This window comes from Camelus ferus, chromosome 16 (assembly GCF_009834535.1).
Source record: "Camelus ferus isolate YT-003-E chromosome 16, BCGSAC_Cfer_1.0, whole genome shotgun sequence".
Taxonomy (NCBI): domain Eukaryota; kingdom Metazoa; phylum Chordata; class Mammalia; order Artiodactyla; family Camelidae; genus Camelus; species Camelus ferus.
Genome location: NC_045711.1, coordinates 26,493,654 through 26,510,768, shown reverse-complemented (window position 1 = coordinate 26,510,768; position 17,115 = coordinate 26,493,654). Strand labels below are relative to the sequence as shown.

The following is a 17,115-nucleotide window of genomic DNA, read 5'->3' as shown; positions in this document are numbered from 1 at the left end:
AAGAACCGAATGACAGGATGCACTAATGCTGCTTTTAATGGCGGCGCAATATAGAAGTACACGGTGTTACTAGCTTGAGCTAATAGAAGTTTTAAAAGATGCCCATTTACACTATCAAGCAGCCTCATAACAGAAACGCATCTCAGGCTGCCAAGGTTGTAGAAAATATGCAGAACAGGATGGAGATTATTTCTTGTGTTCAACAGGGTAAAAGTTAACTGCTAACCCAGCACTATGATTGTACTTATTTGGAAAAAAACTGTTTTGTTTCAGTAATGGTTTCATCTTTCTTTTAGTTGGGTGGGAAATAAAAGGAAATTTGCTTTCTCAAGTTTTACACGTTGTTAATACACGTTTTCTTTCAGTAGGCTGCCATTCATTAAGCCCGCGGGAGTCCTCCTGGGTATTTCTGAGTTGTGCTGTGTACGCGTGTGTTTGAGAGCTCAGCTTGTCTTCTTACAGCATTTAGCTGCTGTTTGCTTTCTTGTGAGATAAAATATTAGCAGTGTATCCTTCCTATATTCCCTGCCATCAAACCCATTAAGATCCAAAATCCTCATCAAACATCTGGTTTCAAAACTTGGGAGATGGTAGTTAAAAAAAGAAAAGGTTCTTGCACAAAGCACTCTGTTAAGCATGGGCCTATGCAGTAACTTCCCCTGTGAGTCTCCATTTCTCCTTCAAGCAACTGACCTTTCAGCTCTACCTATATTAGAGGAACAAACCATGGAAAGGAGGCAGATACGTTTACCCTCTTTCCATATGTAATTCTGTCACAATAAAATCTCACGCTGTCCCCCGTGTCCTTTTCAAATACAAGGAGCAGAGCCCCCTTACTAGAGCTCTCCGCGCTTCTCAGACCTGCCGTGTGTGCTGTGTGGACTCCGAGTGGAATGGAGGGTGAGAGCAGGCAGGAGGGTTCGGGCAGACTCTAAGGCACTTTCCTCTACATACAATGGCAGGTTGTCCCCCCGGCACTCTCCCGAGCAGATGACCCGGCGCATCCTGGCTCCTTGTTCAGACAGCTTGTCACTGAGGAAGAAGACTCGTCTACGCCTTCATTATTCAAACTTGGGTGGCTCTCTAGTATGACTAAATGACACGGGAACAGAACGATCCATCTCTGCAAATAAATACTGCATTATTTCTTCTACAGGTGCGTCTGCTCATTTGTTTCTAAGCCACACCAGTCCTTCCAGTTTCGGTGATGGAATGTGGCCCCCTAGTTACCATCAGGGGTTACTTTAAGGATAAAGTGAATCCTTGTCCAATAGTTTCACGACACTCGTGACGTCAGACATCAGTCCGGATAGCTTACGCTTTGTCAGCATTCACCAGCGCGTTCACTCTCGCCACTACAAGGTGGAATTATCAATGAGATCACATAAGCTGCCACTGGACAAGTTTGTGAGTGAAACAAAAAGTCACTATGTATTTCTGGACTGTTGGAACTAAGCAATGTTTTCTAAGTCTGAGATGTAGGCTCTGGAGGAATAATGGTAACAGGTTACCTGGGTATCCAAGAGTCTGAGAGGCCTTCTCTCTGGAAATACAAATATATAACAAAGAGAGAAGACACTTATCAGGGAGGGTGCTCACTTACACAGTCTAACGTGGATCTGATTGTTCTCCTGTCACAAAGGAGAGTACTTTCAACAGGACATCTACATACTAAGAGGTAGCATGGCAGTTAATTTCAGTGCAAGACTGAATCAAGCTTTCTATATTTTGGAAAAAAAAAAAAAACTTAGGTTTTTTTTTTTCATGGAAACTAGATATTCTTTACTAGTTTATTGAATTTAAAAAATTGAAGAGCCCGCATTGTTAAAAGGCCTTTTTACATAAAGTAGAATTTCTAATTGACACATCTGGAAATCAGTCTGAACTGGACAAACTATGGATTCAACACGTAGATGAGATTTCCTCTTCCTATTACCTCGATGTGGATTTGATACCCACCCTCAAAAGGATCCTATAAAAAACTGCTTCAAAGCCCCTTTGAAATCGCAATAGTGCAGCAAAACCACAAGTAAACAACTGCCTGTTAACCTGTTATTTCAAATATAGACTGAAAAGCCAACAGGCATTTTTTTGTGCAATTTTTTAAAACATCGTAAGTTGAAATATCAAATCTGCACAGCGCTGTCCCTTCACAGAAGGCAAGAAACTTCCGGCACATCATGTCGGAGGCCGTCCTCGGTGCTGGAGGCTGTGAAAGTGGGCCTCCTTCAGGGTCTGGTTGATGTGGAAGTAGGGGCCTTGGCACAGCGCGGACTGCTCGGGCGCGGGCTGCGGGGTGTCGGGGCTGGAGCCGGCGGCGAGGGGGCTCAGGCTGTTTTCTGGACCGCTGGCCCTGTCTGGGCTGTTGATGCTGCTGCTGCTGCCACCACTGTCACTGCTTGAAGACTGGACGAAGGAGAAAGAAATGGCATCACAATTAGGCTCTTTTGTTTCTTAAGAGCTTTGCTGTGCTTTAACTTAAGATCCCCTATTTGGGAACATTTCTCCTGTTCAGTTTGAGGAGTACCAGCATCAAAACATACAGTTTACAAAGCACACTCACCTAAGACATTTCATCCTATCCTCACAACTACCCTGCGAGGCCCAGGGGGATGGTGGCGCCCACTACACGTCCCTAGGAAGAGGAGGCGGCAGGGTCCAGATGCGAGCACAGGCCTTCCACCCGCAAATCCCTTCAACTGCATCTTCTCTCCCTGCTTTTATCATGCGCTACAGTAATTTCCAACAATCACAGAAGGGAGTGCTTAGCCTCCAAGGGGAAGTATTGATCATTGGTAATGGTACAAAAAAGGCGTCCTCTTAACAAACAGATGGCTTCTGGGCATAAATTAAAATGAAAGACTTGTGGTAACTTTGTGATTGTCTTATGGGCGTAAAACTATTCTCCTGAATGCAGAACATATCCTGAAAGATGTATTTTTTCATTGAAATACAGTTGCTGTACAATATTATATGTTACAGGTATGTAATACAGTGATTCACAATTTTTAAAGGTTACACCCCATTTATAATTGTTTTAAAAAACTGACTGTAGTCCCCGTGCTGTATAATATATCCTTGAAGTTATTTTATACCTAATAGTTTGTACTATCCTGAAAGACCTGAATACACTTTTTTCCCCAAAAATTTGTTACTGAAGTACAGTCAATTTACTTTAATATACTTCTTATAAAGTTATATAGCATTTTTGTAGTTCTGTATGTGTATGCGTGTGCATGTGTGCACACGTATGCCTAACTTTACTTTTAATGTCACTAACATGACTTGCAGAAGCTTCTCAGAGTTCCGATGAGAGTTACTCTCAGAAATCTCCTTTCTTCCAATGCTAAGATCTTAAAAGGGAAGGCAATGGTAAGGATGGGCCCTTTCCAGAATTATGGTACTTTATCATTTTAATACTCTATTTCTAATTAAGCAACAACCCCAATAACTTGATTAGCAGCACCCTTCTCTAATTACAACTCAACACGGTATCGTGCTGGAAGGAATCAATGCACAAGAAAATTAGAATTCTGGTAATGATCTGGTATATAAATTTTTTTTAAATTTAGCCCTTTGACAAAAATTCATACTCTCTCAAACAAAAGCATTGGTTTTTAAATGTCTGCTTACAACTACATGAAATCTACATGTAAGAAAAAAGACTGGAAAGAAACAGACCACAGAAGTTATGTTAGAATGGAGGGGTTATAGTTGCTCATTCTTCTTCTACCCTTTACTACAACTTTTTTCCAATATGGTTATTACATATTTTTTATTATAAAAATAAATGTATACATAAAATGTTGCTTCCAGACACTTTAAAAGTGATTTTTAAAATACTAGTTCTGTCCATTTTTTGATCAAAAGTTGCTGCTAACAGTACACCCAGATAAACTCATCTGAAATGGCAAAGAAAGCAATGATCATGAAAGGCATCCACGCTTAAGATGTAAACCGAGAACTATCATGGTCCACAGGTCACTTGGAGGTACTCAGACTTAACAGGTGACGTAGCCCACCGCCCGTAGGTAGTGGGAGGCAACATATCTTTCTATTAAAAAAAAAAATTCAAGAAAGCCTTACACTGGGCTTGAATGAGGTCAGATGGCAGGGTGAACAGCAGCAGCAGTTACATTTACTTAAAGACCTAAGAAATCAAAGCCAATTCAGAAACAAAACTTGTTTTCCATACAAGTCTCCCCTGACCTAGCATGGAGTCAGCTAGAACAGCCGGGGCACACATGGCGAGACCGTGACTAGGGGACAAGCAGGTCACTACACGAGGTAAGAAACCCACCGCGCAGAGCACTTTGTTTCCTCTTAGTCTGTTTTCTTTACTGTTTCTCGTTACAGGTACTGTCTGAAAATTAAGGCAAGAACTAGAATCAGTTTCTAGTAAGTCAAGTTTCTATCTCAAACTGTATTTATTGCATACTATTATAGCAAATGTTCTTTAAAGTAGACAAGTGAGAAAAGATTTCCGTACAATAACTGTTAAAAAGGGGAGAGGGGGAGATAAATGGACCTGCAATTTCTAGTCCACTTTAAGTATCTTCTAACTCACATTTTGAAAGACATGTATAAAAATGTTGAGTGGGGCCTTGTTCATAATAGCTAACACGGGAAACAACCCAAATGCCTACAAGTAGAGAAACTGGTTCAACTATAATCTATGAATATAAAGTATAATGAATGAATTATAACCCATAATCATGAAATTCTATGCAGCAGGTAACAGTGGCGATAGAGATGTACATATACCAAGACAAGAGATCTTTAACACCTTTTTTATAGGTTACAAAACAATGTATAGTACATCTGTTGGTTTTTAAAGTGTTTTCTTTAATGTATACATATACATACACCAAAAATAATCTGGAAAGATATACATGTCAAAATATTTAGAATTTGGACCTTCTAGGTTTTTTTTTTTTAACTTTCTAGGTTTTTTTTAAATCTTTATTTTCTATAGCTTCTACAAAAATGTATTTCTTTTGCAGACAAAATATAGTCATGAGTAAGTGAACTAAAGAGTGCTATACTACAAAATAGAGTAAGGTCTTCAGTTACTTCTAACTTCAAGACTGAGACTGCAAAAAATACACTGATACTGTCAAAATTTTAACTTGCATCTCCTATAACTACTTAAGAACCTCTAAAATACTTCAGCTGAATCACCAGCAGATGGTTGGCTGATGATGCTTTTAGACTAATAAGAGAACACCTGGGAATCTGGGTGAATGCACTTGACACGTTATTTTAATACATATAAAACCTTACATACATACTGTCAGCAAAGGTAAGAACAATGCTCTTTCAGAGGATGCTCTGGGTCCTATTTTCTGCCAATTCAGACTAGTCTTGGCACTATCTGGGGGGCTTTAGGGAATATGTCACCATCTACGGATGGACCAGAGTTTTTCTAACTGACAGTGAAACCATCAGTGGGTAGCAACCCCAGCACAATAAAACAGTGCAACGTGGTAAGGGAAACTGTTCTGTGAACCTTTTTTTCAGTGAGGCACAAATACATCTGGTACGCACTGGGTCACAAAATATAACGTTTCTACAAACCGGGTCAAAAAAGTTTGAAAGTTGCTGTAATGAGTCTTAACACTGTCAGCCTTCAAAGTGTCTGACTTTATGGGATCAAGGAAAGACCATTATTTCCTTTTAACACTAAAGGCATAAATTCGAGGTTTCAGTCTCTATCAGAGACTTAAGACGTACACAGAAGTAAACCGTTTTGTTTTATAAAACCAGGAAACTTGAGACAGGAAAAAAATTGTATTTCCCCCACTTAGTGGAGCTTTTCAGTAACAGACTGCTTGGGGGCAGAGGGGGTCCACTACTTAACAGTGCGCGTGGTTCCGAAAATTAAAACTGCTAAACTAGTGCAGAAGTGTTTAGCTTGTTACATCTGTTTGTAAAAGAGAGCAGATTCTTTTACTGAAGGAGAAAGAAGAGTCCAAAGACTGGGGCTGAGAAAGACTCACCAAATATGAATCCTATCCCAGTGACCCTGATTCCCTACCGGAAGATACCCATCAGACAATTTAGCCACGTTGACAGTTACAAAGCCCATTTTCTTTTCTCTGAATTTTCAGTTTTGGCTTAGTGCTAACATTTGACCAGGATATTTTCATGACAAATTTGTATTGCAAATCACAAGAGAATAAAGTCATGATCTGTGAAATGAGAACTCCCTGCAAATCTATATACAGAAGCACAAGAACGTTAAATTCGTAAAGATTCTGACCTAGAGTATTTCTCTTAATATACAAAGGCAACTCATAAGAATCCTGTAGTGAAGATCTGTGTGAAAGGGGAGGATCTGAGGTTAGCGTAGGCAATAATAAAAATCATTTTACAATCTGCAGGATATCCTTCTTAACTGCAGATGCCCGGGGAAGATCCAAAAGAGAACTATGATACAGTCTGTTTTGGAGTCGCTTGTGGGCTTTTTTAAAAAGTGTACGTGCGAGGGCCCCACCCCTAGAAAACGTAGCTCAAAGAGGCACAGGATGTTCTGATGTCCAACCACTGACCACATGTTTGTGTCCCTGCTGTGTACCAGGAGGTACTGCACTAGGGCTACTTAACCATTTACGCATTTACTGAGCTTAAGCAAGAATATAGTGGCAGCACAGCCACCGCTGACAGCAGCGCAGAGCTACCGCAGTGACAGGCGTCTAACAGCGGGTGCTGGCGGCGGGGCTAGGAGAGACGCCTTAAAGTGAGTAGTGTCTGGACTGGGCCTAGAACGATAAGGAAGAATTTTAATAAGCAGGGTGTGACAAACTGGGAGAACAGTGAGCAAAATCGGAAGAAAGGAGTGTTTTGGGGAGGACGAGCTAACAGTGCGGTGCGGCTGGCCCACTCCAGGAAGAGCCAGACGAGATGCATGGGAGAGAAGTGACGGCCAGATGATGGCAGACCCCCCCCACCGACAGGAACTACTTCTGGGTGGATAAGACACGCTCTGACCTGCACTCAGGAGTGAGGAATCTCGGTATCTGAGTGAGGTGAATGAGGTGGGGGAGCATGAGCAGGGGCCATCTGGAAAATTCTCTAATAAGTCAGGCAGGAAAGGTAAATGGAGGTGGAGCGGGGGGTCACACCTAGGGGAGATGGGCGGATTCAGGAAGGAAATGAGACAGCCCATCCAAGTTGACTCCAAGCAGCTAGGATGATGCTTGGCAAACACTAGGTGCTCAGTATGGGTTGCTGAATGGAAGGAGCGTTGTTAGCCTTGAGAAAAGTTTCAGTGGAGCCAGGGAGGCAGCCAGGATCCAGAGAGGAAAGGAGGGCCAGGCGGCCTGAGGGTACCGGGTGGCTGGTAGGGAAGGGAAAAGAAAGCACCTGGAGGTGGAGGTGGAGGCGAGAGCAGACAGTTAAGAAGGGAAGACAGCACATCTGTGGGCTCATGCAAGAAGCAATGGATAAGAAGGATCTGAAGAGATGAGAAGGGAGAAGTCCTCAGAAGGGCTTTCAGGAGCCTTGACAGAAGGCACAGCAGAGAAAGGCAGAGGGCCGCCTCACTGTCTCTGGCAGAAAGGAGGATATACATAAACTGTGGCGCAGAGGACACAGAAGCTGAAGTTCATTTTCTTAGTCCACAGGGCTCACATCATACACCAGAGGGAAAGAACTCCTGGGCCTCGGCTAGGCCTGCCCTGGATTTTATTTTCCCACAGCATGAGGTCAGTCTGAGAACCCAGTTACACCCACACCAGAAACAAATAACTCTAAACACTCTTTCTACTAATAACCTTTAGAAAGTCCCCCAGGCAGGATTGCTAATTACTGAGTCTGCTTCATAAAAAGCACCAGGATATACATGTGTATTTATTACCTAGAGCTGTAAGCTTTCTCCTAATTAGAAAAACAGGTCAACAGTATATTTTCTTTCAAGCTCCAGCTTCCCTTCACATCAATCTCCTCCTTCAATGGTGCTTTTAACTTACGTAAACCTCCAAAGAAAAAAGAAATTTCACTCACTGTATTATACACTCCATCTCTAGAGTCATAATGAAGTTGATCTGAAGGCCACTGCAGAATCTGGATCAAGTGCAAGATATGATCCTAGCCAAGTCTATCAGAGCTTCTAATGTAAAATTCTGTGCTTCCAAAGTACCCAATGATTTACAAGAGCTCCAGGTCTGCTAATACCAGCGAGACCATAAGACTCCAAATGAATTCAGTGGGCCAATTAAAACCATTTTCTAAATATGCAAGAAAGAAAACACAGGCGGTCACTTTCCTGTGTCAATGAGTAATAATGGCATATCCTTGTAAGATAAAGCTGGACCCCAACATCTGTTTGAAGTTCCTTCCTAAAAACATGTATGTATCCTTACAACTAAACAGTGTTCAGTTTCAGTTTGAAACTACTTAGGGTAGCGCTTCATGGTGTCAGCTGATGCAACATATTTGTATTTCGAGGACTTGAACTGTGAGCAAAGTTTCTTAAGACGCACGCTACAGATCAGACTAACTTCTGAAAGGACTGTTCCTCCATTTCTAATGGTCTTTTTAGAAGTTAATCTCAGAGTTAATTGGCTGCAGGGTTTTAAACACACAACCCTAGCCTTACCCCAAAGAGTCTGCCAGAACAGTTTTGTCTCTTAGGCTGTTCCTATTACACTACAATCAACTAAAGATGAGAATAGCAAAAACAAAACCTAAAAATACCTTTTTTTTTAAAAAAAATTATGCTAGATATTTCTACTGCCATCGAAATTCACAGTTAAAAAGAAAAATCACCTGACATTCAGCTAGTTCTTTCTCATCAGTTGAAACAAGTGGGTTTATAGAATCCTAATTTTAATGATACACGGATTCCCCTGGTTCTGTTATTTTTTTTGTCATGCCTCTACACTCCAAATAAGAATACTCTTGGGATTTTAGGATTATGACATCAAAATTTTTCCCTTCTAGAAGAGACAGGGAAAAAAAGTAGAGGCTGTACTTTCTGGGGGTGGGGGCGGTAATTAGGTTTACTTATTTATTTATTTTTTAGAGGAGGTGCTGGGGATTGAACCCAGAACCTCGTGCATGCTAAGCATGCGGTCTGCCACTGAGCTCTACCCACCCCCGAAGCGGGGTATATAAGGCGTATAGCTTTTATAAGGCATATAGCTACATACCAGAAGCCAGATTTATTGGAAATATGTAGTGTAATTTGTAGATAAAAATATTCAAACTGGAAATACAGAGCATTATTCCTACAAGTAAAGATACAATTCAAACCAAAAAGGCCAGCCCCTAAGAAAATGAACTTAAATAGTTAAACCTAGCTAATTTTTCCTCACTCAGTAACTGCCTGAGATTAGGGAATGGCACTACCTTTGTAAAGGACCCAACAGGAAGATGCAAACTGACGCATCATTTCACTTCTTGCTCACCTGAGAGAAAAACAACTGGCCTTAGGTGTTAACCACCAGCAATCATCGAGAATGGCTTTACAAAAAACTTTTTTATTCCTATACCTGTAAATTATATCTCACTTTAAAAAACAGTACCCTAGGGTTCACAAGGCATTAAATCTAAGTCACTGGAGTGAAAATTCAAGATCTTTGATGCAAACACCATTTAGTTAAAAAAAAAAAACCACTAGACCCCAATTTCCATACTTTTTGTAGCTAAGAAATCTAAAATTGCTTTCTAGCTAATACCATGTCATTGTGTTTACTGGGAAAAATACCTACCAGCTAAAAGACAGGGGGAGGAAAATTACTCTTCTCTGCTCCTATGATTAAGGAGAAGTCTAGGACCTAGCCACCCCTATCAGAACCTCCTTTCTGTCTTCTGGGGGATGGCACAGACCATGGGCAGACTGCAAGCAGCTCACCAGTCAAAACTCTGGGGCTCACCCACCTGCCTCTCACCAGCTGTGTATCTTTGGGCAAGGGGCTTTATTTTTCTGTGCCCCAATGTTTCCATCTGAAAAGCAGAGTTCATAATACCTACCAAAATGACAGGAAGAAAATACACAAGCAGATTAAAAGTTTCTCTTTACATAACTAATCTGGCAAGTCAGCTCACATTCTTTAGCATCCTAGAACCTAGGAGAAAAGAGGCACGTACTGTCTCTGTTTCACAGGTTAAGTGTGACTTCCCTGCGCATAGTTTAACATAATTCCAACAGCTCAGACCTAATTTCCCAGCACTTGCCAGTATTATTCCATTTAGGAGAAAAGGGTGATTTTTGGAAGTTAATTGTAATTCTAAATCTCCCTTAGAATTAAAACAAATTTCTTCCAAATGAAAGTTCATGTTACAAGAAAAAAAAAATTCTAAAATTATTTAAGCATTTCAGGAAAGGATAGTTTCTCTTAACTGAGTCAGGCTTAAGAGAATTTACCTCGTTGGCCCTACCTTAGAATTATTAAAAGACACCATTTTCATTAATAATATATTTTATTATGTAAACCTACTAGTAATGACTTGCCTTATTATTTCCCCCGTTACACACAGTTATCAAAAAGCAGCCGACTATCCCTAAACTTGGTATTTTTATGCTATAAACATAACGATCTACTCCAGTGGTCATGACTCAATTATTCAGGGCTGAACTTTCCATTTTAAAGATTTTCCCCTCCTTTTGCTGCTCCAGCTCTCCTGGGTTCACTCGGCCTCATTACTTGTTAATACCGCCGCTGGGGAGGAACAGCACAGGAGGCCACTGGGTCCGAGCGCCGGTAAATATTCGCTCAGCAAGGTTGAAATGGAGAGTCATAGCCACCCGTGATGGGTCTACCGGGGGGTTCAGATTACCATGACAGATAAAAATCACCTGTATTGACTGTTAATCATTACAAGGGCAATCTCGTCCATCCTTCAGACTAATGATTACAGAGTGGTTTAACGGCTGAATTTCTCTGGACAAGTAAGAACAACACGCATGAACCAACAGGCTGAATAACAGTACATTGTTTTCTTCCCTGAGACCAAAGCATGGGTATCAGAAAGGGAGTGAAGGTCATTCTCCACAAACAGCAACTAGAACAAGACAAAAACTAATGCTAAGGAGTATTACCTAAAAAATAAGGGATCAGAAATGTTTAATTTTTTCTTGTTATGACAACTTAAACTCTTGTTCTCAGACATGAAAACTGCAGATACAGAGAAAAAAGAGCAATACAAAGAGTTAGATCTACTGTACCTTAGAAGTAACACAAACATCATCTAGTGGGATTGACATACAGACGCAAAAAAGAAATATTCATGCTGATACCATGAAAGTAACCACCACATACTCTTTTAAGGCACAGTCTTATAATTTAAAAGAATAACGGAAATTCAATTCTGTTAGATTTATCATTAAATGCTCATGGCAGACTCTAATCTTTGGTTTTCTTCCATCTGCGAGATTCCCCAATTATCACATTAAACAAAAACTCAGTTACTTCTCTGTTAAGAAAAAAGAAAAAACAAAAGGGGGAAAAAAGTGACAGGAAGATTTTACAAGGGGGAAAAGCTAAAGAAATTTAAGTCCCCACATGGAAGGGTCTCGTCTATACTGCTCCTGAGTGAGTATTACCTACAGGACAGCTAACTGATTTTTCCCCCTGAGGGAGTTCCTTTGGATTCCTGGTAAAGACTGGATATAGGTCAAGTTCTATTATCGGGAACTAATTAAAGCATAAATTATCTTGGTTGTGCAAGAACTGTGATACACAGAACTCTGCTTTCAGTGGTCAGGCTAGGGCGTAGGAGTCTCTGCCACTGAGGAGTGTCTCTCTCAGGGGGACAGCAGGTTAAGGGTCAAATCTTTAGGTGCATAATTTAATAGCAGCATCCTTTTAATGTCAGCTTCCTCTCCCCACTGGAGATCAGCCATTCAGGTGCACAGAGGCACCAAAACACCCAGGAAGCCAAAATTCAGGAGCTCCCCTCACCCCCACTCCACTCTGCCTCCCGCAGGTGCTCTTTGTAGAACAGCATAACAAAAACATAAGAACAGTTAAAAATAGGATTTTGCATATACATACATCATATATTCTGAATGCCTGTATAGTTTTTCTTGAAAACACAGAAAGCCTATCTTTAAGAGACACGGAAGCAGCAAAATATATTTGTCTTAAGGACAAGTAATGGTTTATAAACTTATTAGAAAATTAGTTGGTTTTTCTGAAATACCAAATAGGGGGTTCAAAGATGGGCTTTCAAAAGTCTACAAAACTTCTAACAAATACAAATTGTGGGCTGTGTGCAGGTATGAACAGGTGCAGAAACAGGCCGTTTTGCTGGGGAGAAACAGTCATGACTCAAGGAAAAAAAGGTTGAAAACATTACAGTCAAGCAAGATCACTTTTATTCATTCAAGGAATCATTTGGTTACACGGAGGTGACCAGGTTATTTAGCTCAAGCAGTAACGAGAGCAGAGGCTGCTGACCACGCTTCCTACCTCTGTGTCCCAGGAATCGTGAAAGACCGGGTTCCTACTACTCCTTTTGGTCTGCGGGGGGAGGTGGTGGTCTTCTTCGTTGCCATTCCTTCTCCTTTTCCTGAAATTAAATCACAAGGAGAAAAAGAACAATCCAACAATTGATCTTTTGGACACTTCGAACTGTAAACCATGACAACACAGGAATTTGCCCTCTTGCCTGAAAAAATATAAATCATCATAGGACATCTCAAAAGGTAAAAGGGAAGGACACCATCGCTGGGCACGAAGAGCAAAAATATAAAACAGCAGCAGTAAGCTCGAGCTTAAATTAGTACAACTAATTTCTAAAAAGCAGCTTGGCAATTTTAAATGCCTACTGGGGAATAAATAAGAGCAGGAAGACGTTAATGACTAAGCTTTCAAACTCTACCTAATTGAAGTTATCTTTTTCTCCATTTCCTGAAATTACAATCCCAAGTTACCTAATTTCACTCCCTTCCAAATGGCAACATCTAGACAGCAGTGACTGTCCTTGCCTATTTCCGCTGAAAATCCTTACAAAAATGGGGCTACGCAAGAGCAGCCATTAGAGGTTCGTGCTGGCCTCTAAATCTTCAGTTTTCTTTCATCCCTGATTTTCCCCCAGTTGTCACATTAGCACAAAAGTTCTATGTCCTCCGACGTATTAAATTACTTTTCTGGACCATCACTGGGAAAGGCTGCTCTTGGACACATTAACTTGATTATTCTGGCTATACCACCTGGTATTATAAGTTACTTCACTAGACTGTTACTTTGAGATTATAGCACCAGCTGCTTAAAATGTTCAGGTTTAAAGAAGAATCACACATCTTTCTCAGTCAAGTGTTCTAAGATGTACAACAGAGACAAAGCTTGTATGTTTTCTGTGCAAGAATCAGGCACCATCAGGACTTCTAAACCCCAGTGAGAAAATAGAAATAAATTAAACGAAGTATAATTTTAAGTCAGACGGATGGAACTGTGCTGTCTGATATGGCAGCCACCAGATACATTTGTTAATTTAAATTTAAAGTAATGAAAATTAAGTAAAATTAAAAACCCAGTTCCTTAACCACACTGGCCACATTTTCAGTGCTCAATGGCCACACATAGCTAGTGGCAACTGTGCTGGACAGCACAGATATAGGACATTCCTGTCACTGCAGGAATTTCTATTGGACAGTGCTGGCAAGAGGCCAGTTTATACCAAGCAGCATAATTTATTATAATGAAAACTCTTCGTTCAAGATTCAGAGTTCTATAGCCAGAGGGAAAAACAGCTCTTTGGAAAGTACTGAATTTGAATGTATATTACTTTCTACACAGTTATACTTCCTATGTGAGGAGGGTGGCTAACTGTTGCAGGCCCTTAATTCTAAGGCTTTGAGTTGAGGTCTGGAAACTGGAGAAAATTTAAGTTATCATCCCAAGTTCAAATCTCTGTACTCGGTAACATTCTGAATACATCTCAGTTTATTAATTACTGAGTATGGGTCCAGTTTTGGCTTGGAATGATAAATCATAGGTGTGTGGTTCTGATAAAGCGTTAACCAACCTGCAGTGGGCTACACCATTCACCTCATTCCAGGACTCAGTTGTTGGTAAAGCAAGATCACCATTTCTGCTCCCTGTCTTTCTCCCAGGAGATTCAATATTATCTGCACTTTAATTCTGAAGTACTTAGAGGTTAAAAACTAGATGAATATCAGGCTTTTAATAATAATTAAATGGATGTGCTAATCTCATAGATTTGAACCAAGAAATTGCTACTTCTATCCTAATAGGAACAGAGAATTTTCACTGGAATGTGTGTCAGTTACAGAGTAATGTCGGATGGAAGGCCAGCTGACACCCAAAGAGAAACCCATCAAATGACAATGTGCTGGTCCCCAAGCTTTTATCAGTGTGCCAACAGATGACTGTGCTTTGGGCTGCTAAGTCATTCTAACCAAACTTATGAGCCTGACAAAACTTTCCAATTTCTTTATGTATAATGTGGGATAAGATGTATCTTTCTAGTGACAAGAATACTAATGCCAAGAGGATGGGCTGGTTTTGAAGATTTCAGTTAAACTCTAGGGAAGTCACAGGAAATAGCCCTGCCTCATAATCAGCTGATTTCTCCAGCAACCAGAATTATCTCTTTAGCCTCTTGGGAGTCCTCTCCCTTGGATGGTACTGGATTAAGAATGAGCCTGGCCTGTTTTTCATTCTCCTTTTTCTAGGCTCTTTGCAGATTTCATCCTTGGATCAACAGCATCATTAATAATTGGTAAAATTACAGCTTCACGCTCAACCCCATCCACACAATCAGTCAGATTATAGCTCTTAACATCAATGCCAGAGACCAGGTTATAATTTGAGCAGCCACCCTATAATTGATTACATTCTCCCCCACCATCTAGTTACAGATTATTGTCTAGTATGTTACTTCTAAGGATGACTGAATTACATCACTTTTCATCATTCCATTTCTCTCCAATCTTCCTGTCATCTCCCAGAGACCAAACATACAAGAAATCCTACAGTAATGAGACTAGTGGTTTTCAAACTTTTTTAAAAAGGTAACAGAACCCTTTTGTCCTATAAAAAACAAAAACAAAAAAACAAACCCTCAATTTATCTAAGAGATAAAGGATCTGTCTTGATTAAAGTAGGGTTCCTTTGCACACACCCATGCCTCTTACAGTCTGAAAAACCACCTTCTTAAACCAATGCTTCATCTTAAAATTGAGGACACAGATCCAGAAACCTGAACTGACCTGGAGATGCTAAGACAGCCAGAGCTGGCAGAACAGACCCGTCACACTCCATGACACACAGGTGAAGAGAAACCCCTGCCAAATCAAATGACTTACTCTATAGTAAAGAGGTTACCATATTAAGATCGTGTGAGCCAGATAAAACAAATCTGCTACTAGTACAAGCACATTCAGATTATTTGTGTGCAGCACTAGATAAAGAGAAATTTTTCTAAGAAATATTTAGACTTTTTCAGGTATGTGAGACATGCCAAGGGGCTATCAGAAGTACAAACTGGGTTTGGGAAGGGGAAAAGCAGATCAGGCTTACTATACCTAAGGGCCTTGTGACTAGTTTCAGGAGCATGTTGGTAAATTGGGCCCCTGAGTTCAAATTTAGTCCACTCTTCTTTTACATACAAGTAGAGGCTTTATGCTCCACTCACTACATCACCCAAATCAATATGCAAAAGTTTGGAGAACCCTAGATTTTCATTATTGGCCCAAGTAACTTCAGGATGCTCACTACTGGCCCAAATAACTTCCGGGATTAATCTTAATCTTATAAATTTACTACACTCCACAGCAGGGTCCTTGTGGAAAGATTATTACATTCAAAGCCAATGAAAATATAGAATGACAAGATCCAGCATAATCTACTAAAGCAATCCTATCTTCACTTAATCCTCACTGAGACTATTATGGAATAAAGGAAAGAGCAGTGAACCTGGTGAATTTACTTAACTCTCTAAATCTTTTCCTTGTCATAAAAACCAAAGACTGGACTTGGATCTACAGTTTTCACTTCAAACTCCAAGAAGAGGAATTTTTCTAATTTCAAGTAAAGCCGATCCTCTTCATTGTGGGGTACAATCCCGCTTTCTCCCTCCCACATTTTTACAGGGGAGAAATAAGGAGAAAAAAAAAAAAAAGAAAAGAAATCGCAGCTTGGCCTAGACTGTCCTCAGTATGTGTCAAGCGACCAAAACACACCCTAGGTTAAGACCCAGGTCCAGGCTCAGAGAAAAAGTAGTGCATCACAATAGGATCCTACCTCCCGCCTTTGGAGTCAAACGGTTCCGCATCCAAACAGTTTAGAATCCTGCCTGTTCTTAATGCTACAGCCGAGAGAATCCACAAGCCACTTTGGTCATCTGCCCCTCTGTGTTCACAACTGTCCAGGATACAAGTTCTTCAGTCTAACCTAATCCTTCCCTGCTGCAGGGTTAAACTCAATCCTTCTTTCTGACCTTGGGGAGACAGCAGCTCCCCGCCCCGTCCCCTCACAGATGCCCTAGGGGCTCCCTCTCGAGGATCAGACATTCCTCCCATCCCCCCACCCTCCTAAATTTAGGACACAGAAGCTTTAGGGCCACCGTCTCCCTTCCGGGCCGACGAGACTTCACTCCAAATACGGAAAGACGGGGGTGGGGGGAGATGGGGTCGGGGGAGACCTGGACACTGGGGAGTCACTCCTTCAGTTCCCTCAGGGACCAGGTAACCGATCACTCGCGCATCCCTCTCCCCTCCACCCCAGGACTGCAGAGCCCTCAGATGGAGACGCGCAGGGCCCACGCTTGCTGGGACCCTGCTGCGCGCGCCCCCTTGGCTCTATCCCCCAAGACACAGCATTGGGCAAGGGGCTGGAAAGGAAGGGGGTCCCTTGCGGTCTTACCTGGGGCGGAGGCGCTCGCTCATGGCAGCCGATGGAGGCGAGCGACGCGGCGCTGCTCCACGAGAAGAAACAGACGGTGTTGTGTTTCGGAGGCCGCCACGCCCACCCCCTCGGGCCTTAGCTCTCGCCGCAGCTCTGGTGGACACAGCCGGCGGTAAGTACCCCTCGGTGGGACCCGTACCACCGCTACTTCCGGCGTCTGCTCCGCGCCCCCCCATGTCGCAGCCGGCGTGGTACCGCCCTCCCGCGGCTGCGCAGTGGCGCGCTCCAAGCCGCGCCG

The 17,115-nt window shown here is 41.7% G+C and overlaps 2 protein-coding genes across 3 annotated transcripts in view; one reads left to right on the top strand and one right to left on the bottom strand.

Moving 5' to 3' along the window:
- The window catches only part of COG1 (component of oligomeric golgi complex 1), a 13,269-nt gene extending 12,116 nt beyond the window's left edge, over window positions 1-1,153 (top strand). The window contains 1 exon segment of the mRNA XM_032456933.1: window positions 963-1,153. Within this exon segment, the coding sequence (XP_032312824.1) occupies window positions 963-1,100 (138 nt within the window). The 3' untranslated portion in view covers window positions 1,101-1,153.
- On the bottom strand, window positions 11-17,115 carry FAM104A (family with sequence similarity 104 member A). 2 transcript variants are annotated; one of them, XM_032456963.1, is made up of 4 exons: window positions 16,836-17,115; window positions 12,417-12,516; window positions 4,301-4,363; window positions 11-2,406 (listed from the first exon to the last, which is right to left on the bottom strand). In XM_032456963.1, the coding sequence occupies exons 1-4, from the start codon at window positions 17,051-17,053 to the stop codon at window positions 2,179-2,181; spliced, it is 609 nt and encodes a 202-aa protein (XP_032312854.1). In that variant the 5' UTR covers window positions 17,054-17,115; the 3' UTR covers window positions 11-2,178. The 2 variants fall into 2 exon arrangements, with proteins under 2 accessions (XP_032312854.1, XP_032312853.1); XM_032456962.1 differs by lacking the exon at window positions 4,301-4,363 and having other exon boundaries at window positions 16,836-17,107.

Excerpts from the sequence above, each read along its gene's own strand:
- FAM104A (XM_032456963.1), bottom strand. The coding sequence starts at position 17,053 with ATGGGGGGGCGCGGAGCAGACGCCGGAAGTAGCGGTGGTACGGGTCCC. Across the intron at positions 12,517-16,835 it reads AGCGAGCGCCTCCGCCCCAG|GAAAAGGAGAAGGAATGGCA; the intron begins GTAAGACCGCAA and ends ATTTAATTTCAG. Across the intron at positions 4,364-12,416 it reads ACGATTCCTGGGACACAGAG|ACAGTACCTGTAACGAGAAA; the intron begins GTAGGAAGCGTG and ends CTTAATTTTCAG.